General features: G+C 43.4%; 1 protein-coding gene across 1 annotated transcript in view; it reads left to right on the top strand.

The window, feature by feature from the left end:
* Positions 1–22,124, top strand: part of MYO16 (myosin XVI) — a 701,007-nt gene that overhangs the window by 443,769 nt on the left and 235,114 nt on the right. The window contains exon 23 of the mRNA XM_069757932.1: positions 18–218. Coding sequence (XP_069614033.1) covers positions 18–218 — 201 coding nt within the window. The remainder of the gene's footprint in view (positions 1–17; positions 219–22,124) is intronic.

The following is a 22,124-nucleotide window of genomic DNA, read 5'->3' as shown; positions in this document are numbered from 1 at the left end:
ATGTGCTTGTTTTTCAGAAGCCATTGGGATTTCTGTCTATTTTAGATGAGGAAAGTCAGTCAATTCATCCTATGGAACAAAGCCTTTCAAAACGTCTTCAGTCTCTCCTGGAAATATCAAATTCAAATACAGTGTATACATCAGCAAAAGACGGAAATGGCAATGTCACATCCAAGGAACAAGGTCCTGTCTTCACAATTATGCATTATGCTGGAAGGGTAAGCATCTTCTATCGAGCAGACAACTCCATGATGGTGCTTTGTTGTACCCTCTCCTATGAATATTTGGTATTGTACAATACAGCTCAAATCTTTTAGTCAGGCGTACATTTAATGGATAGCAGTGTTTTAAATATACAATTTCCTTTGTAGTGTCATCATTAAGACACTGCATCATTAATTTTATAGCCTATTTCTTATAAGATCTTTCTGATAGGCTAGGGAATGAATTAACTAATTAACAGTTTGGGTGGCAATCAATGGTTCTTTCTAAGCCTGGCACACTGTATTGTAAATCTGCTCTGACTAATCATTTGTGTATAGGCTTTGTGATCAGCCAAATCTGCAGCATGTATATGTGTGCAGTGTCCCCATAATGATGTTGCTGCCAGGACATGTCTAGGGTTCATTAATGCAATATATATCATGATTTGCCAGCTGAGCCAACATACTGGAATACTTGCTGAATATAACTAAATATTCATCACATACTGTACCTTTATGCCTTAATGGAATCATCTCACACTGTTAGGTAAAGGATTACATGCTATAAGAAGGGTGAATTAGAAATAGCAATTGGCTAAGTATTTGCCATTTTCATTAACCTAGCACATTTGGTAGAAAATATAGTTGAAAGAGAGCAAAAACATTTCAAGAAATATAAATAAAATTGGAATGTTTTACAGATTTTATGTGTTCAGGAAAGTTTTCTAAGAACTTAGCAGAGGAAAGTAACTTTGGATTTTCCCTTCTGTCAAATTGAAAGATTCTCAATATTTAAATCCTTCGTAGGTTAAGCTCATACTGTTCTCAGGCACTATGGTATGCTATGCACTGGGAAGTTTTTCTGATGGATACATCTAATATGCCAGTAAACTTATTATCCAAACATTGCAATTCACTGGTTGGTATTATTGATGAGCGAGCACTAAAATGCTCGGGTGCTCGTTGTTCGGGTCGAGCAGATTGGAATACTCGGGTACTCAGCCAGAACAACGAGCCCAATGTAAGTCTATGGGAAACCCGAGTATTTTTACCGCGATCCCCCTGGGGGTCCTTTTAAGGTCTAAAAACGTCTGAAAATGATGGAAACACTGCTCAAATAACACAGAAACATCATGGGGATCGCCCCTGGAAGCATTCCTGACTCCTAGTTCACAGCTGTAAACTTTTTTTTCCGAGATTCATGCCATTTTTCCTGGTGCCACCAAAAACACACTAAAATGAAACCAAAACGGATTTTGCTGGGAAATATGTTAAGGTACATCCTTGGCAGGTTAATGGCTTGCCTGTAAGGCCAAATTATTAACCTCAGAACTAAAATTACCTCCCCCACTTAGGTTTAGTATAGACGCAGCGCTTTTGAAGCGTTTTTCAACTTTAACATTGCTTTCAAGCACTACCAATGCGTACACTGGGAAATGTCATTGTAACATTTAACAACCTTAGCTGGCCATGTGGTGTGTGCCCATTTCCCAATTCATGCCCAATTCCTCAAAGTGGATTCCTTTTTTTGCCAAATAAGAGTGCCATCACAGCCCCCCTTGCCCAAAATGCACCTTACAGAGCATGTTCACCCTGGTGATCTAGTGGCAGTTAAAGGACACATTGCCAAAGACAGAATGAAGAAGTAGGCCCAATGTACAGTCATACCCAATTCCCCAATGTGGGGTCCTTTTTTGCAAATTAAAATAGTGCCATCATGGCCCCCTTGCCCAAAATGCACCGTACAGAGCATGTTCACCCTGGGGATCTAGTGGCAGTTAAGGGACTCATTGCAGGACACAGAATGAAGAAGTAGGCCCAATGTAATGTCATGCCCAATTCCCCAATGTGGGGTCTTTTTTTTAGCAAATTAAGATAGTGCCATCATGGCCCCCTTGCCCAAAATGCACCGGCCTATAACAGTACAGAGCACGTTCACCCAGGTTATTTAGTGGCTCTGGATGATGAGGATGAGGATAAGGAGGAGGATAACAACAAACAGACCAAATCTGGAAGCGTATACCCATGTGTGGTTGTGAAGAGGTGCATGAGAATACACCTCCCCAAAAGAGAGAATGTATTTGAGGTTATGTTTCGCTGTTTTCACTTGGTGGTGTACAGAAGTCTTTCCCAATCCAGCCCTTGCTCATTTTTTTAAGAGTCAGCCTGTCAGCATTTTCACTTGACAGGCGGATGTGCTTATATGTTATAATTCCACCAGTGGCACTAAAAACCCGCTCTGAAAGAACGCTAGCAGCAGGGCAGGTCAGGACCTCCAAGGCATAGAGAGCCAGCTCATGCCACGTGTCCAGCTTGGATACCCAAAAATTAAAAGGCACAGAGGAATCACGGAGGACGTTTGTACGATCTGCAAGGTACTCCCTCACTATCTTCCCAAACATTGCACTTCTTGGAAAAGCACCCCTTGCCTCTGTGCCATCACAATGGGAGGGTCTGAGAAAACTGTCCCTGAACTTTGTCATTGTTCCCCTGCCTGAGCTGGATTGTACTTTTGTCTCTCTCACTTGGACTCCTTGGTTGTACAACAAACTCTGACGTCTGCTGCCAGCATTCTCACATGGGAATTTTCTAAGTAATTCCGCTACAAGGGCCCTGTGGTACTGCAACATTTTAGTACACCTCTTTGCCTCTGGTAGAAGAGATTGAAAGTTCTCCTTGTAGCATGGGTCTAGAAGTGTCACCAACCAGTAATGAGTGTCACCCAAAATTTTTATAATGAGAGGGTCACGTGAAACGCAGAGCAACATAAAGTCAGCCTTGCATGCCAGACTGCTAACAGGAAAGACTTCCGTGTCCTCACGAACATGATGACTGACCATGCTGTCCTCCTCGTCCTCCTTCTTCCTGTCCTCAGGCCATTCCCGCTGAACAGATGGTATGACAGCTGTGTTTGCAGTACCATCTATAGCGCATGAAAGTAGCTCCTGTTCTTCTTCCTCATCCTCATTGACTACCAATCCACATTGAGAAGACATGAGGCTGGGCTGAATGTAATCCCCCTGTATGGTTCCTTGCTCCATGTCCTCGTGCTCTGTCTGCAATGCATCCTCTTTAATTGTGAGCAGAGAGGTTTTCAGAATGCTGAGAAGAAGGATGGTGACTAGGGTTGAGCGACTTTTACTTTTATAGGATCGGGTCGGGTTTCACGAAACCCGACTTTTTCAAAAGTCGGTTCGAGTGAAATCGGCCGATCCTATAAAAAAGTCGGGGTCGGGGTCGGCCGAAACTCGAAACCCAATGCAGTGCATTGGGTTTCCAATGGTTCCCAGGGTCTGAAGGAGAGGAAACTCTCCTTCAGGCCCTGCGATCCATATTTAAGTGTAAAATAAAGAATTAAAATAAAAAATATCGCTATACTCACCCTCGGACGCGCCCTGGTACTAACCGGGAACCTTCCTTCCTTCGAATCAGCGCTTGCAGGAACTTGCGGTGACGTCACGGCTTGTGATTGGTCACGCGACCGCCTATGTGACCGCTCGTGCGACCAATCACAAGCCGCGACGTCACCGCAAGGTCCTGCAAGCGCTGATTCTTAGGAAGGAAGGCTGCCGGAAAGAAGCAGGGCGCGTCCGAGGGTGAGTATATACCTAATAGTTTTTTAAAAAATGCCAAATACTGCTGTATATAATTAGAGTAACAGACAGCAAAAAAAGAGGTACACCGGCCTACAATGACCAAACTTGGAGCACGCAGATATATGAGGGCTCTCACGGAAATACCACACGGGTAAATATGTGCCCTTTTTATATTTTTTTATTCTAAATAGTGCTGTGTAAAATTTGAGTAACAGACAGCAAAAAAAGTGGTCCTCTGGCCTACAATGACCAAACTTGGAGCACACAGATATATGAGGGCTGTCACGGAAATACCACACTGGCAATATGTGGACTTGTTATATTTTTTTAAGGCTAAATAGCGCTGTATATAATTTGAGCAACTGACAGCAAAAAAAGTGGTCCTCTGGCCTACAATGACCAAACTTGGAGAAGGCTGATATGATATATGAGGGCTCTCACGGAAATACCACACTGGCAAATATGTGGCCTTTTTATTTTTTTATGCTAAATAGTGTTGTATATAATTTTAGTAACAGACAGCAAAAAAAGTGGTCCTCCGGCCTACAATGACCAAACTTGGAGCAGGAAGATATATGAGGGCTCTCATGGAAATAACACACTGGCAAATATGTGGCCTGTTTTTTTTAAATGCCAAATAGTGCTGCACATAATGTAGGGGTTCCACTCACTCAGCTGCGACGGCTGACACTCAGGAGGCAGGTTCCTTTAAAGTTCACTGGGTTTATTACTCCAAAAACAATATGACAAAACAACAGAAAGCAAATAGCCTTTGGTTCAGGCAAGGAAAAAACAAGTGTCCAGTTCATCCGGCTCAGTCCTGAAGCCGTAACACACTCAGGAGGGTTTCACCTCCACACATATCTACCTGTGTTAAGCATTAGGCTTTCTTTTATATGTCTAACCACACCCAGAACCCATCACATGACCAGACATGTGGTTGTGACATCACCACAGGTCCTGAAACACATATAGGTAGCTATGGTTACATCACAGTAGCAAGCCATCTATAAGGGACATATCTCCCATCGATTAGACATCCTTTAGCCACGCTACATACCTCCCCCCTCTGCCTAAAGCCGTGGGGCTTGGCACTTTCTCCCACTAGACAAGGGATTCTTGACAGGGCATCAGCATTACCGTGCAGCTTTCCGGCCCTATGTTCCACATGGAAACAGAAGTCCTGCAGGGCTAAGAACCAACGGGTGACCCTAGCATTTCTACCCTTCGTTTCCCTCATCCACCTAAGTGGGGCATGGTCGGATATCAGTCTAAATTTATGTCACAGCAAATAGTACCGTAATGTGTCGACTGCCCATTTTATGGCCAAGCACTCCTTTTCAACGACTGAGTAGTTCTTTTCAGACGAGGACAGCTTCCTACTCAGATAGAGAACAGGATGCTCCTCTCCATGTAGTTCTTGGGAAAGGACTGCTCCCACCCCAACATCTGAGGCATCTGTTTGAAGAATAAACTCTTTCTTGAAGTTTGGGGCCATCAGAACGGGTTGCTTACATAAAGCCTCTTTCATTTCTTGGAAGGCTGAATCTGTTTCTTCGGACCACTTAACCATTACTGATTTTGTCCCTTTTAGCAGGTCAGTCAGAGGCGCCGCCATTGTGGCGAAGTTTGGGATGAACCTCCTGTAATATCCCACGATTCCCAGGAAGGCTTTAACTTGCTTCTTGGAAACTGGTTTTGGCCATGTTTGAATTGCCTCCACTTTACTGATTTGGGGTTTTATTTCTCCATGACCCACTATGTATCCAAGGTACTTAGCTTCTTCTTTACCCAATGCACACTTCTTCGGGTTTATTGTAAATCCGGCCTCTCTTATAGCATCAAACACCGCTTGGACTTTCTCCAGATGACTCTCCCAGTCCGGGCTAAAGATGACGATATCATCTAGGTACGCAGCAGCGTATGCCTTGTGGGGTGCAAGGACTCTATCCATAGCCCTTTGGAAGGTGGCCGGAGCTCCCTGTAGGCCAAATGGCATCCGGACATACTGGAAGCACCCATCTGGTGTAGAAAACGCCGTCTTCTCCTTGGCTTCCTGTGCCATGGGGATCTGCCAATACCCCTTCGTCAAATCCAAGGTGGTTATATACCTGGCGGGCCCAAGCCTTTCGATGAGCTCATCAATGCGGGGCATGGGATATGCGTCGAACTTAGAGACCTCATTCAACTTCCTATAGTCGTTGCAAAATCTCCACTCCCCATCAGGTTTTGGGACCAGGACAATTGGGCTCGACCAACCGCTCTTGGATTCCTCAATGACTCCAAGCTTCAACATACGCTCCACTTCCTTGGAGACTATTTCTCGACGGGCCTCAGGAATTCTATAGGGCTTCACGTTCACGCGCACATGGGGCTCTGTCAGGACCTCATGCTCTATGACCTTCGTGTACCCAGGCAACGCGGAAAACAGGTCCCTGTTTTTCTGGAGTAACTCCCGGCATTGCTGTTTCTGGGACTCCGATAGCGTCTCCGCTATAGTAACCGCTCCAACCTCATCTTCTGGGTTGCTTAACAACGATGGAGTTACTGTCGGCTCTCTATCTTGCCACGGCTTGATAAGGTTGACATGGTATACTTGGAATGGTTTCCGTCTTCCTGGTTGGTGAATTTTATAGTTTACTTCACCAAGTTTCTCGACAACCTCATATGGCCCTTGCCATTTGGCCAAGAACTTGCTTTCCACTGTCGGAACTAACACAAGAACTCGGTCTCCCGGATTGAATTGCCTCACTCTTGCAGACCGGTTGTAGACCCTGGCCTGAGCTTCTTGTGCTTGGAGAAGGTGTTCTTTCACGATAGGCATCACCTTTGCAATCCTCTGCTGCATCAGGGCCACATGCTCAATGACGCTTCTGTGGGGCGTGACTTCGGCTTCCCAGGTTTCCTTGGCTATATCCAGGAGTCCTCGTGGATGTCGGCCATACAGAAGCTCAAACGGTGAGAAACCTGTGGAGGCCTGTGGAACTTCACGAATGGAAAACATCAAATAGGGTAAGAGACAATCCCAGTCTCTACCGTCTTTTTCTATAGCTTTTCTCAGCATGCTCTTCAGTGTCTTGTTAAATCTCTCAACAAGGCCATCTGACTGGGGATGGTACACCGAGGTCCTCAACTGGGAGATTTTCAGGGCTTTGCATAGTTCCCTCATCACCTTGCTCATGAAAGGTGTCCCCTGGTCAGTCAGGATCTCCTTCGGCAGACCTGTCCGGGAAAAGACATGGACCAACTCGCGAGCTATACTCTTTGAAGAAGAATTTCTCAAGGGAATTGCCTCAGGATAGCGTGTGGCATAGTCCAGGATGACTAATATATACTGATGGCCCCGGGCTGATTTAACTAAGGGACCGACCAAGTCCATGGCAATTCTCTCGAATGGCACCTCAATAATGGGCAGTGACACAAGGGGGTTTCGGAAATGAGGAGTGGGAGCAGTTAGCTGACATGTAGGGCAGGACCTGCAATAGTTCACTATTTCCCGGTGGCACCCAGGCCAATAGAACCTCTGCACAACCCGTTCCTGCGTTTTTTCCACCCCTAGGTGTCCACCCAAGATGTGTGAATGGGCCATGTCCAACACCTTCCGTCTATATGGACCCGGCACTACCAACTGCTCTACCAACTCCTCCCTTATTTTCGTGACCCGGTACAACAACTCCCTGCTCATTAGAAAATGGGGAAATCTTGTGTCTGCCCCCGGCTCCTGTACCACCCCGTCAATAACTGTGACATTATTAAAGGCTTCCCTCAGAGTGGGGTCCCTATGTTGGGCAGTCCCAAAATTTTCACCGGATACCTCTAACTCCAGAATGTCAGATGCAGGGGACACTTCCTCCTCATCTCCAGCCAGGACACAAAAAGGAAACCTGTCTGACTCTGGGTGTGGCACCACCCTTCCAGGGTTCACTGGTTCCCTACTCTTGCTAGGGAGCTCAGAACCTTTCCCCCACAAATCCCAAAACAAACAGAAATCCCGGCCAATAATTATAGGGTGCAACAAGTCCTGAACGACGCCGACTATGTGGGACTCCGTGCCACATGTCGTTTCAATGTTCACACTGGCCACAGGGTAGTCCTTTGCATCACCATGTATGCACCGCACTCCGACCTTCTTTCCCGGGAGCAGGTGGAGAGGAAAAGTGGCCCTCACCAGGGTCACTAGGCTCCCCGAGTCTAACAGTGCCGTTACTGCTCGACCGTTCACCTTTACGGGACACGCTTGAGGTCCCTCATTGGGCGGAGAGTTCACACTGCAGGCTGGATACGCATAGTATGAACAACGGCGTCCCATGCTACAGTCCATCTGCTCAGTGGTCTGGGAACATCGGGCAGCTATATGTCCTGGCTTGTGGCACCTCCAACAAACAATATCACCCGTAGGGACCTTGGGCACCACCTCCCCCGCCCTTGGTGACCTTGGACGCGCCACCCCTTTTTGGGGCTCAGCTTCCTTCTGGGACCCCCAGTATGGCATGGGCTGCCTACTGAAGGAGCCTTCCAACCCTTGGTATCTCTCAACCAGTCCGATCAGCTCGTCGGCATTCTGGGGATCACCCTGGGCAACCCAAGTCTGTATAGGCCTCGGGAGGGAATGGACAAACCGATCCATCATCACCCGTTCTACCATTTGAGCAGGCGTAGATGACTCTGGCTGCAGCCATTTCTGGACCAGGTGCAACAGATCAAACATTTGGGAACGAGGTGGTTTGTCCCGGTGATAGCCCCAGGAGTGAACTCGCTGTGCCCTGACAGTCAGTGTCACCCCCAAACGTGCGAGAATCTCGGCTTTCAATTTGTGATACTCTTTGGCATCCTGCAAGGTCAAATCATAGTACGCCTTCTGGGGTACTCCTGTCAGGTATGGCGCAAGTACCTCTGCCCACTGCTCTGGCGGAAGTTTTTCCCCCTCAGCGACCCTCTCAAACACCGTCAGGAAGGCCTCAACATCATCCCCGGGAGTCATTTTCTGCAATGCGCGTCTTACCGTCTTTCGGACGTGGGTGTCATCAGCCAAACCTGGGGTTGGGGCGCTCGCCTTGCCCTGGATGGCGGTTGCCAGAAGCTGCATCTGCTGCTGGCTCTGTTGTAACTGCTGCCGTTGCTCCTGCTGGCTCTGTTGTATCTGCTGCATCAACAGCCTGTTGGTCTCTTGCTGCCTTTGCTCCTGCTGGACCAAGTGTTTCAGCAAGTCCTCCATTTTCTCCGGCAATGCTTGCTGGCTTGCAACAGCCTTGACCCAGGACATTCAAAAATAAACTCACTTCTCCGCTGGGAACGCTGCTCGCATGTCTACCACCAATTGTAGGGGTTCCACTCACTCAGCTGTGACGGCTGACACTCAGGAGGCAGGTTCCTTTAAAGTTCACTGGGTTTATTACTCCATAAACCATATGACAAAACAACAGAAAGCAAATAGCCTTTGGTTCAGGCAAAGAAAAAACAAGTGTCCAGTTCATCCGGCTCAGTCCTGAAGCCGTAACACACTCAGGAGGGTTTCACCTCCACACATATCTACCTGTGTTAAGCATTAGGCTTTCTTTTATATGTCTAACCACACCCAGAACCCATCACATGACCAGACATGTGGTTGTGACATCACCACAGGTCCTGAAACACATATAGGTAGCTATGGTTACATCACAGTAGCAAGCCATCTATAAGGGACATATCTCCCATCGATTAGACATCCTTTAGCCACGCTACAATAATTAGAGTAACAGACAGCAAGAAAGGTGGTCCTCTGCCCTACAATGCCCAAACTTGGAGCACACATATACATGAGGGATGTCATGGAAATACCACACTGGCAAATATGTGGCCTTTTTATATTTTTTTAGGCTAAATAATGCTGTATATAATTTGAGCAACAGACAGAAAAAAGTGGTCCTCCGGCCTACAATGACCAAACTTGGAGCACGCAGATATTTGAGGGCTGTCACGGAAATGCCACACTGGCAAATATATGGCCTGTTTTTTTTTTAAATGCCAAATAGCGCTGTATATAATTAGATTAACAGGAAGCAAAAGCAGTTGCAAAACGGCCTAAAATGCAAAAACTTGGAGCACACAGAAATATGAGGCCTTTTTTGGTGAATTTAAAACACCAAAAAAAAAAAAAGTGGCACAAGGCTAGCACACACAACTATGCTACGTATGCCTAACAAACTATGATTTTTAAACAGGTCTCAGTCTGACAGAACACACTGTATATTTTTTTTTGTGAATTTTTGGGAAAAAAATGCAACTAGGTATATAGTAAAGAAGCTGCAGCAGCACCAGACAGTTATGGAGCTTTGGGAGGGATGCAGTGGTTTCTCAGGAGTTGCGGATTTAAGAGTTGCAGACCTACACTACCTGTAAAAAACATCGATTCTGACCCTATCTCGGCAGCAGCTCTACTTACTCTCACTGAATCTGGAGCAGAAAGCGGCGAGCAGGGCGGCGCCAGGTCTCTTATACTCGGGATGATGCTGTGCGGCCAAGCCAATCACTGCATGACCACGACAAAGATGGCTGCGGCGTTTCATGGCCTGGCAGACAATCCCTGCATCGTGACTGGGTCTCAAAAGTCTGCCAAAAATGCTGGGTGGAGACACCAGTTACTGCCGAATAATCCCAGAAATGCTCGGTGCTCGCCGAGTACACCGAGCATAGTGATACTCGGGTGATTAACGAGTAGTGGCGAGCACGTTCGCTCATCACTAGTTGGTATACATAGCAGCAGCTTTTCTATGGTGCACTATTGAATGGCATCCAGTTGCCTTTAAAATAATAAATTTATGTAGTTACTCAGTATACCAGGAAAACTGAGTGATTCTGGAGCAGTAATTATGATGTAATCTGTGACCAGTACTGCCAAATAGGTATATTAGTTGCTTGTAATTAAAGGGTACCTGTCACCAGAAAAACGCTATTAACCTGCAGATGTGGGGGTAATCTGCTGGTTAATAGTGTTACTACTTATAAAGAAGACTTTTGCCACCAAATAAAAATTGATTTTAAACAACTGTGTTTATTCAATCAGCCCATATGAGACAGATTTATATACCAGGGTTTCGGCCCCTCAGGCCTTTATCAAGGATATCTGTACAAAATATAGAAACATTTATTATACTAGAAATAAAAATATTAAATGCTAACTTGTCTCTAAAATAAAAATAAATGGTATGTAAATATATAACATTTCAATACACATAAACCCTGTTTCTTGTTCATAGACAGTTCAACAATCAGCTGCTTCATTTCAAGAGACTATTCCCTGTAACATAAGAGAAAATGCCTTGAGTAATGTACTCACAAAGTCAAATAACATGCAGTTCAGGTCAGGTGGACCACAAATACAGTGCTTTGCGAAAGTATTCGTCCCCCTGGAACTTTTCAACCTTTTCCCACACATTAGGGGACAGTACAAAGACCTTTCTGATGATCTTTTTAATCATAGACCTGAAACCGGGACAAGGGGGCATCCTCTGCGTTTGGAGGAAAAAAGGTTTAAGCATAATAACAGACGCGGATTCTTTACTGTAAGAGCAGTGAGACTATGGAACTCTCTGCCGTATGATGTTGTAATGAGTGATTCATTACTTAAATTTAAGAGGGGACTGGATACCTTTCTGGAAAAGTATAATGTTACAGGGTACATACACTAGATTCCTTCATAGGGTGTTGATCCAGGGAACTAGTCTGATTGCCGTATGTGGAGTCGGGAAGGAATTTTTTTCCCCAATGTGGAGCTTACTCTTGCCACATGGTTTTTTTTGCCTTCCTCTGGATCAACATGTTAGGGCATGTTAGGTTAGGCTATGGGTTGAACTAGATGGACTTATAGTCTTCCTTCAACCTTAATAACTATGTAACTATGTAACTATGTAACACATCATGCTTCAAACATAAAGATACCAAATACACATCATGCTTCAAACAAAGATACCAAAGGTAAATTTTTGGTGAAGCATCAACAACAACTGGAACACAATTGTGAAGTTGAACGAAATGTATTGGTTATTTTAAATTTTTGTGGAAATTAAAAAACTGAAAAGTGTGGCCTGCAATATTATTCGACCCCTTTACTTTCAGTGCCGCAAACTCACTCCAGAAGTACATTGTGGATCTCTGAATGATCCAATGTTGTCCCAAATGCATAATGATGATAAATATAATCCACCTGTGTGTAATCAAGTCTCTGTATAAATGCACCTGCTCTGTTATAGTCTCAGGGTTCTGTTTGAAGCACAGAGAGCATCATGAAGACCAAGGAACACAACAGGCAGGTCCGTGATACTGTTGTGGAGAAGTTTAAAGCCGGATTTGGATACAAAATGATTTCCAAAACTTTAAACATCACAAGAAACACTGTGTGTTAGGGTTGGCGGAACGCACCGAATATATTTATTAAATAAGATAGGTGCGTTCGCAACCCGGGATCCACCGTGCAGGAAAGAACCTGCTGCTAAGCAAGGCGGCGAAGCAAATTAGTATAAACAAACTCTGTTACTTCACAGAGCCCAAAGTAAAGAGAATGCTGTGCCCTGTTTAGCTCACAGGGAACACAGCTACTGTGTAGAGCCGACAGTGGTCATGCAGTCCAACCAACACGCAGCTCCTCTCCGGTGGAGCCGGAATTCTAATGGCTATTAGCCAGCAATGACTGCATACACAAAACTCCTCGCCGGAGGTGCCAGCATTCTAGGGGATTATTTCAGCCGGGTCCCTGACCACACACATGACCACACTGGCGCTGAGCTCGTACATATTTTACACTAGCGCATGGCCGTGCGGTCATGAGAACCTTTTATAGCTGTAGCACCTACAGGACCTTCCAAAAAGGACCAATGGAAGGCTGCCACAGAACTTGATCAGGTACAGGACCTTCCTGGAGGACCAATGGAAGTTGCTGCAGTATCTGAGCATGTGACCCTTGATCTCCACTGAGAGATCTTACCCTGGGCATGCTCAGTGTGTGCAAAGCAGGACAAAGTCCCAGAAAAGCCTGCTCGCCGCAGACCAGTGCAGGGTACAATAGCAGAGCCTGGAGAGGCAGCAGTAACCCTTTTACACAGTATCAGATTCAGTGAGATGCTTGGACCGACGTCTCCGCTGAGCAGGCTCCACTGCGGCCGATGCAGAATGGGAGACCACAGCAGACATGGTTCGAGATTCCCCCTGTGCAGGGACAGGAACTCGACTCCTAACACTGTGCAAGCGATCATATTGAAATGGAAGAAATATCATACCACCCAAGACCCAGTTGTCCCTCTAAACTTTCATCTCAAACACGGAGAAGACTAATCAGAGATGTAGCCAAGAAGCTCATGATCACTCTGGATGAACTGCAGAGATCTACAGCTGAGGTGGGACAGTCGGTCCATAGGGCAACAATTAGTCATACACTGCATGAATCTGGCCTTTATGGAAGAATGGCAAGGAGAAAGCCATTTCTCAAAGATAACCATAAAAAGTGTCAAATAAAGTTTGCAGCAAGCCACACCAAACATGTGGAAGACGGTGCTCTGGTCAAATGAAACCAAAATCTAACTATTTGGCAGCAATGCCAAACGATATGTTTGGCGTAAAGGCAACACAGCTCCCCACCCTGAACACACCTTCCCCACTGTGAAACATGGTGGTGGCAGCATCATGGTTTGGGCCTGCTTTTCTTCAGCAGGGACAGGGAAGATGGCTAAAATTGATGGGAAGATGGATGGAGCCAAATACAGGAACATTCTTGAAGAAAACCTGTTGGAGTCTGCAAAAGACCTGATACTGGGAAGGAGATTTGTCTTCCAACAAGACAATGATCCCAAAGATAAAGCAAAATCTACAGTGGAATGGTTCACAAATAAACATATCCAGGTGTTAGAATTGCCAAGTCAAAGTCCAGACCTCAATCCAATTGAGAATCTGTGGAAACAGTTGAAAACTGCTGTTCACAAACGATCTCCATCAAACCTAACTGAGCTCGAGCTGTTTGCCACGGAAGAATGGGCAAGAATTTCAGTCTCTCGATATACAAAACTGATAGAGACATACTCCAAGCGACTTGCAGCTGTAATCGCAGCAAAAGGTGGCGCAACAAAGTATTAAGTTAAAGGGGCCGAATAATATTGCACGCCCTACTTTTCAGTTTTTGAATTTCCACAAAAATTTAAAATAACCAATAAATTTCATTCAACTTCAGAATTGTGTTTCACTTGTTGATTCTTCACCAAAATTTACATTTGGTATCTTTATGTTTGAAGCATGATATGTGGAAAAATGTTGAAAAGTTCCAGGGGGCCGAATACTTTTGCAAGGCACTGTATCTGGTTGAGCATATGTCTCAGTTTTAGGGTGAACCAAAAAGGTATAAGAGAAATGAAGGTATATGCAAAATAAAAGATAACCACAAAGACTATAGATGATAAATAGACCAAAAAGTGATTACCTGTTCAGGTTCTCATCAGCTGATAGGATATATGTCTTGCACCATGTAGGAAAGGCTAAGGGCAACACAAATGGATAAGGGAAAGGGAACATAACACTAGGCAATGGGGGAATGGGACAACTAGGCAGATTTAGCATCACTCTGTCTGCCCTATCGTCCCTATATAGGTTCCGAACCAATCGGTGAACAGGATACCTAATCCCTGCCTGACCCTGGCGATAAGCCCTGTACCAGGTAGGACAGGATATGAGCTAATCATTCCCCACTGCCACTAAGACAGATGGGATATACAAACAAGGGGAAACACTTAGCTTGAGTAGACTCAGAGAGAACACCAGAGAGGAAGATAGCCCACTGTTATAGCTCCAAGCCACAACAAGGAACTGGAAATAAAAATATCAACTGTGACTTCCAGCAACATGCTGGGAGTTGTATAGACCCCGGTCCAGATGTCAACTAGAGCCGGGGGAGGTTGCCACTGGGTCCTTAAGTCAGAAGGACCAGGAAGAAGTCTGCAAAGCCATCTGCTGAGACCTTCTGCAGTCAGATGCAGAGCGATGGTCTGCAGCCTCTGGCACACTCATGACAGTACCCCCCTTCTACAAGTGGCCTCAGGACACTTAGGACCAGGTTTCTCAGGATAAGAGGTATGGAACAAACAAACCAACCTCGGGGCATTCACCTATGATACAGAAACCCACATCCTTTCATCTGGACCATAACCCCTCCAGTGCACCAAGTATTGTAGAGAATGACGTTGGAGTCAAAAATCTACAGTCCTCAAAATTTGAAACTCTAGGTTTCAATCAGCAATTATTGGGGGAGGTGGTAGGGTTGGGGTGATGAAGGGGTTACACATTTCTCTTGAGCAAAAACCTGTGAAAAGTGTTGTAGATCTTAAGAGCCTGAGGTAGCTCAAGATGAAATGCTGCTGGAGAAATTATGTTAGTTATCTCATAGGGACCGTCACCAAATTAATCTAGGTGCCAACTTCCAGGAAGGAACCCTGAACCTGAAATTCCTGGTAGACAACCACACCGAATCATACCGTGACAGGAGTTCTGTGAAAATATATTTGCAAATTCAGTAAACGAAAAACCACAAAGGTTAACAGTCACTAAGAAAAAACGAGTTGAACAGTAGTTGTAGATAGTTACCTGTCCTGTTATCCATCAGAAGTGTGGTGTGTCACTGCATCCTATTGTGTGTCTCAAGAAGCAGAAAATAGGATTTTAATAGAAAGAAGGGGCGGGGGAGTAGGCGCATCAACCATCAAAATCAGCTGTGTGATACTGATGTGTGCAATGCCCAATCCGCGTGCATGAAGGAGCTGATTTCTGGAGCTCCATCACTCACACGTATATGGTGGCTGTAACTGCCCCCGGCCCTGACTGACACTGGTTCTGCATTGCTGCCAGTTGTTAGTCAATGCCAGGTGTGCAGTAACAGCTGCTGCTCTGTACTTTCAGAGCGGTGACTGAACTGGTGTCAGCACCTCGCCTGTGACTGAATCCGGAACGCTCCCAGAGGGAATAAAGTTATTTTTTTCCAGGCAGCATTCAGCTAAGTGTGGGCACTGGGCAGTTTAATAATGCTATTAACACCATATCTGAGGGTTAATATTATTTTTTTTCTGCTGACAGGTTGCCTTTAAATCATTATTTAATAGTGGTTTGAAGAACCCTGCATATGTCCCACAGCGTAACTGTTTATTTATTATATAACTTGCAAATTACAAAATTGTTGACATTAGTAACCATTCACAGTGCTTTCATTTTTCCATGAAGATTTAGAAATAGAAGCTGAGATCTGAATGAACAATTAGTTTCAAGACAATTTCTATGTAAGACCATTTTTTATACATTTTTCCCATTTTGATAAAATAATATTAATAATAATAATTGTATTAACCCCTTTACTCCCAAGGGTGGTTTGCACGTTAATGACCAGGCCAATTTTTACAATTCTGACCACTGTCCCTTTATGAGGTTATAACTCTGGAACGCTTCAACAGATCCTGGTGATTCTGACAATGTTTTCTCACGACATATTGTACTTCATGATAGTGGTAAAATTTCTTTGATATTACCTGCGTTTATTTGTGGAAAAAAAACAGAAATTTTGCAAAAGTTTTGAAAATTTCACAATTTTCCAAATTTTTATTTTTATGCAATTAAATCACAGAGTATTGTCACATAACATACTTAGCAAGTAACATTTCCCACATGTCTACTTTACATAAGCACAATTTTGGCACCAAAATTTTTTTTTGTTAGGGAGTTATAAGGGTTTAAAGTTGACCAGCAATTTCTTATTTTTACAACACCATTTTTTTTAGGGACCACATCTCATTTGAAGGGGTCTATATGATAGAAAATAACCAAGTGTGACACAATTCTAAAAACTGCACTAAGGTGCTCAAAACCATATTCAAGAAGTTTATTAACCCTTCAGGTGTTTCACAGGAATTTTTGGAATGTTTAAATAAAAATGAACATTTAACTTTTTTTCACCAAAAAATTATTTCAGCTCCAATTTGTTTTATTTTACCAAGGGTAACAGGAGAAAATGAACCTCAAAAATTGTTGTACAATTTATCTTGAGTACGCTGATACCCCATATGTGTGGGTAAACCACTGTTTGGGCGCATGGCAGAGCTCGGAAGGGAAGGAACGCCATTTGACTTTTCAATGCAAAATTGACTGGAATTGAGATGGGATGCCATGTTGCATTTAGAGAGCCACTGATGTGCCTAAACATTGAAACCCCCCCACAAGTGACACCATTTTGGAAAGTAGACCCCCTAAGGAACTCATCTAGATGTGTTGTGAGAGCTTTGAACCCCCAAGTGTTTCACTACAGTTTATAACGCAGAGCCGTGAAAATAAAAATTCTTGTTTTTCCCACAAAAATTATTTTTTTGCCCCCAGTTTTGTATTTTCTCAAGGGTAACAGGAGAAATTGGACCCAAAAGTTGTTGTTCAATTTGTCCTGAGTACGCTGATACCCCACATGTGGGGGGGAACCACTGTTTGGGTGCATGGGAGGGCTCGGAAGGGAAGGAGCGCCATTTGGAATGCAGACTTAGATGGAATGGTCTGCAGGCGTCACATTGCGTTTGCAGAGCCCCTAATGCACCTAAACAGTACAAACCCCCCTCAAGTGACCCCATATTGGAAAATAGACCCCCAAGGAACTTATCTAGATGTGTTGTGAGAACTTTGAACCCCCAAGTGTTTTACTACAGTTTATAACGCAGAGCCGTGAAAATAAAAAATCCTTTTTTTCCACAAAAATTATTTTTTAGCCCCCAGTTTTGTATTTTCCCAAGGGTAACAGGAAAAATTGGACGCACAAAAGTTGTTGTCCAATGTGTCCTGAGTACGCTGATACCCTATATGTTGGGGTAAACCCCTGTTTGGGCACACGGGAAAGCTCGGAAGGGAAGGAGCACTGTTTTACGTTTTCAACGCAGAATTGGCTGGAATTGAGATCGGACACCATGTCGCGTTTGGAGAGCCCCTGATGTGCCTAAACAGTGGAAACCCCCCAAATAAAACTGAAACCCTAATCCAAACACACCCCTAACCCTAATCTCAACGGTAACCCTAACCACACCCCTAACCCTGAAACACCCCTAACCCTAATCCCAACCCTATTCCCAACCATAAATGTAATCCAAACCCTAACTTTAGCCCCAACCCTAACCCTAACTTTAGCCCCAACCCTAACTGTAGCCTTAACCCTAACCCTAGCCCTAACCCTAGCGTTAACCCTAGCCCTAACCCTAACCCTTGCCGTAACCTTAACCCTAATGGGAAAATGGAAATAAATACATTTTTTTAATTTTTTTATTTTTCCCTGACTAAGGGGGTGATGAAGGGGGGTTTGATTTACTTTTATAGCGGTTTTTTTTGCGGATTTTTATGATTGGCAGCCATCACACACTGAAAGACGCTTTTTATTGCAAAAAATATTTTTTTTGTTACCACATTTTGAGAGCTATAATTTTTCCATATTTGGGTCCACAGAGTCATGTGAGGTCTTGTTTTTTGTGGGACGAGTTGATGTTTTTATTGGTAACATTTTCGGGCAAGTGACATTTTTTGATCGCTTTTTATTCTGATTTTTGTGAGGCAGAATGACCAAAAACCAGCTATTTATGAAATTCTTTTGGGGGAGGCGTTTATACCATTACGCATCTGGTAAAATGGATAAAGCAGTTTTATTTTTCGTGTCAGCACGATTACATCGATACCTCATTTATATCATTTTTTATGTTTTGGCGCTTTTATACGATAAAAACTATTTTATGGAAAAAATAATTTTTTTTGCATCGCTTTATTCTGAGGACTATAACTTTTTTATATTTTCTTTGATGACGCTGTAGCGGTTTGTTTTTTGCGGGACAAGATGACGTTTTCAGCGGTACCATGGTTATTTATATCCATCTTTTTGATTGCGTGTTATTCCACTTTTTGTTTGGTTGTATGATAATAAAGCGTTGTTTTTTGCCTCTTTTTCTTTTTTTTTTACAGTGTTCACTGAGGGAGTTAACTAGTGGGACAGTTTTATAGGTCGGGTCGTTATGGACGCAGCGATACTAAATATGTACTTTTATTGTTTTTTTAATTTAGATAAAGAAATGTATTTATATCGCGTTGCTCCGGGGGTCTCAGGGAAGGACGCAGGGAGACTCCTCCCTGCGCGATGCTTCCCTATACCGCCGGAACACTGCGATCATGTTTGATCGCAGTGTTCTTGGGGTTATTGTGTGACGGGGGAGGTCCGTGACCACTCCTGGCACGTAGTGCCGGATGTCAGCTGCGATAGTCAGCTGACACCTGGCCGCGATCAGCCGCGCTCACGGGGGAGCATATGACATACTATCCCGTCGGTGGTCATACGGCCCCACCCCACCTCGACGGGATAGTACGTCTAATGTCAGAAAGGGATTAATATAGCGCCAACATATTCCGCAGTGCTTTACAAATTATAGAGGGGATTTGTACAGACAATAGACATTACAGCATAATAAAAATCACAGTTCAAAATAGATACCAAGAGGAGTGAGGGCTCTGCTGGCAAGGTTACAATCTATAGGTAAAAGGATTGTCCTGTCAAAATACTGTATATTAATGATCTCTCCTTAGGAAAGATCATTAATATTAGAATTAACATTTGTCAAGCCCACCAATTAGCTGTTGTTAGCTCCTGTGTAACACAGATTTAAATACATTGAATGGAGCTGCATCACTGCTGGGTACTACAGAACAACTCTTATTCAAAAGAATAGAGAAAATGAGTTGTTCTATAGTACCTTGCAGCTGCTACGACAAATTGAATGGAAATGTACAGCGCTGCTCTGTTCAATGTGTATACATTTGGTTGCCACCAGAGCCTATAACATCTGTTCCCAGGGGTGCCTTGTATCAGACCTCCTCTAGTCAGACATTGATGACCTATCCTGAGGAATGGCAAATAGATAAATGGCTGCAATCAATTGTACTAAAGCAAATAGATGTGTGATACATGAAATGTGATTAGCATAATGGCTTGTGAAATCTCTGAAAAAATACATGAGATGCTTAGCACAAAATTTGGCCAAAAAATGTGAGCCCATCCATCAACATCAAGGTAATCTCATGAACCGCATGGGTCCCTGACTTAACTGCCTAGTGTGAACACTTACCTCTGGCTTATGTCATGGTAAAGCTTGTATTTATAGGAAGGTCAGAACCAAATGTGTTACATCTAAACACATTTGGTTCCGACCTTCCTATAAATACAGGCTTTACCTTGACATTAGCCAGAGGTAAGTGTTCACACTAGGCAGTTGGTTAGGGACCCATCCGATTCATGAGATTACCTTGACGTTGGTGGATGGGCTCACATTGTTTGGCCAAATTTTGTGCTAAGTATTGCATGTGTTTTTTCATAGTTTTCACAAGCCACTATGCTATTCACATTTCAAGTATCACACAACCATTTGCTTTAGTACAATTGAGTGCAGCCATTTATCTATTTGCTATGTAAGTTATTTTTGGTTAAGCACCAGTTCAGACTAGTTCTTTGTTCAGTCAGTTTACCATTACTTGCTATATCCTGATGAATGGTCATGAATATCTTGTGACCAAACAACTCTTTTAAGATTATACTACAAATCTCTATTTACACTAGCATCATGGCTTACCTTTGTAATGAATTAAAGATTTATTTTGCATTGGTACTCAATGAATTATGATAGATCCTTTTGATAAAAGTTGGCTAAGCCAGCTGATTGTTGGGGGATCATCTGAATAACTAATGTCTTTGGGGGCCTCCTGATCCTCATCCATAATACACTGACTGTTCAGATTTAATTGCCCAAACCTTTTGTTTTTCAGGCATACTCCACTCTCCTGGTAGGACACATGAATGCTTAGCCAAGTATTCACATGTTTGAGGAATTCTGGATAAATAACTGTCAGCAAAATTAACATTTGGTCAACTGTTTTGTGAGGCATGTGTTCCAATTTTATTAGGCTAATAAATTAAAAATTCTATCAAACAATTGTTTGTATGCAAGGTGTGGAAATTTGTTTTCCAATCTGAAATTCTTTTAGACTGGGCATATGAATAGTTTTCACTGTGGTTTTACTTTAACTTTCAGCAAACAACTGACTTCAAGGATATTGTTTTCTTGTGCATGCACTGTTAATTAATATTTCTTGGATCCTTGTGACAATCACATGGTAAATTCCAAACTGTTCAACCTTGTCTTTGTCTTTGCTTTGCAGCTAAGTTATTTTTCAGTACTTCTTAGGATACGGTATATTGGAAGCATTGGTCAATGACATGCAATGTTGGTTATTCCAAAGCTTAACTAAATACGATGTTATTATCACAGTTACATGTTTTGGAAATGCAGAACATATTAATTATTGTACTCTCTGAATTCCTTAAAAGAATAAGATACATAAAGATTTCTGATATAGCACCTTTTTTTAATTTCTGTTGCTTTTGTAACACTTTATAAATACCCTGGTTTAGGGAAAGAGGAAAAAGAAACAAGTGCCGCGCTTCCTCTAAGCGTAATACGTTTTTACCAACAGTTAAAAAAAATTATTTTAATTGTGGTTATGCTCACCTTTTATCGGTAAGAAATGCATGTTGAGATTCTCCAGGAATCAATTCTTTAGACAACTCTTCTCCGTATGTTGTATAATCCAATAAGGTGTGCAGCTCACTTTGGAGAACTTAGTGTTGATCCTGCTTCGGATCCACATAGGTGGCGACTTCAAAGGAAAAATAAACTCCAAGCAAATGTGGCGCTAAGCACCTATGGATTTTTCGAATGCATCCACGTTGTAGCCGCTGGCGTCCTGTGTCGCCAGAGAGAGCGCGCTTTTGTAACACTGAAGTATTTTGTAGCTCCTTGCAGAGATTACCATCTCAGTTACTGTCCCCAATGGGACTTACAATCTAATTTATGTAGCTCACACATGTTTGCTAGAGATAATTTTCTGCAAACCTATCAGTATGTTTTTAAGTGTAGGAGTAAAGCAAAATTACTCTTAGGAAACCCAAGCAACCACAGAAAACATGCAAACTTACTGCTGCTATTATCCTTGGTTGAATGGAACTTTGGGGCTGCTGCTAACCACTGAGCCACCATGCATCTTACAGCTACTTTATTCAGACATAATTCCGACATTCTCTTTACTTATTCTAATACAGGAAAGATATATATCTTGGTACCGTGTTAGCCAGTAGATAGAAAAATATTTTGAATTGAGAGTCCTCAGTGGTTGATACCTTTTAATGGCTAACTGAAAAGATGGTAACAAATTGCAAGCTTTCGAGACTACACAGGTCTCTTCATCAGGCAAAGACTATGAGGGG

The sequence above is a fragment of the Ranitomeya imitator genome, chromosome 3, assembly GCF_032444005.1.
Source record: "Ranitomeya imitator isolate aRanImi1 chromosome 3, aRanImi1.pri, whole genome shotgun sequence".
Lineage (NCBI taxonomy): Eukaryota > Metazoa > Chordata > Amphibia > Anura > Dendrobatidae > Ranitomeya > Ranitomeya imitator.
The sequence above is the reverse complement of the archived record's forward strand: the minus strand, read 5'-3'. Positions and strand labels throughout refer to the sequence as shown.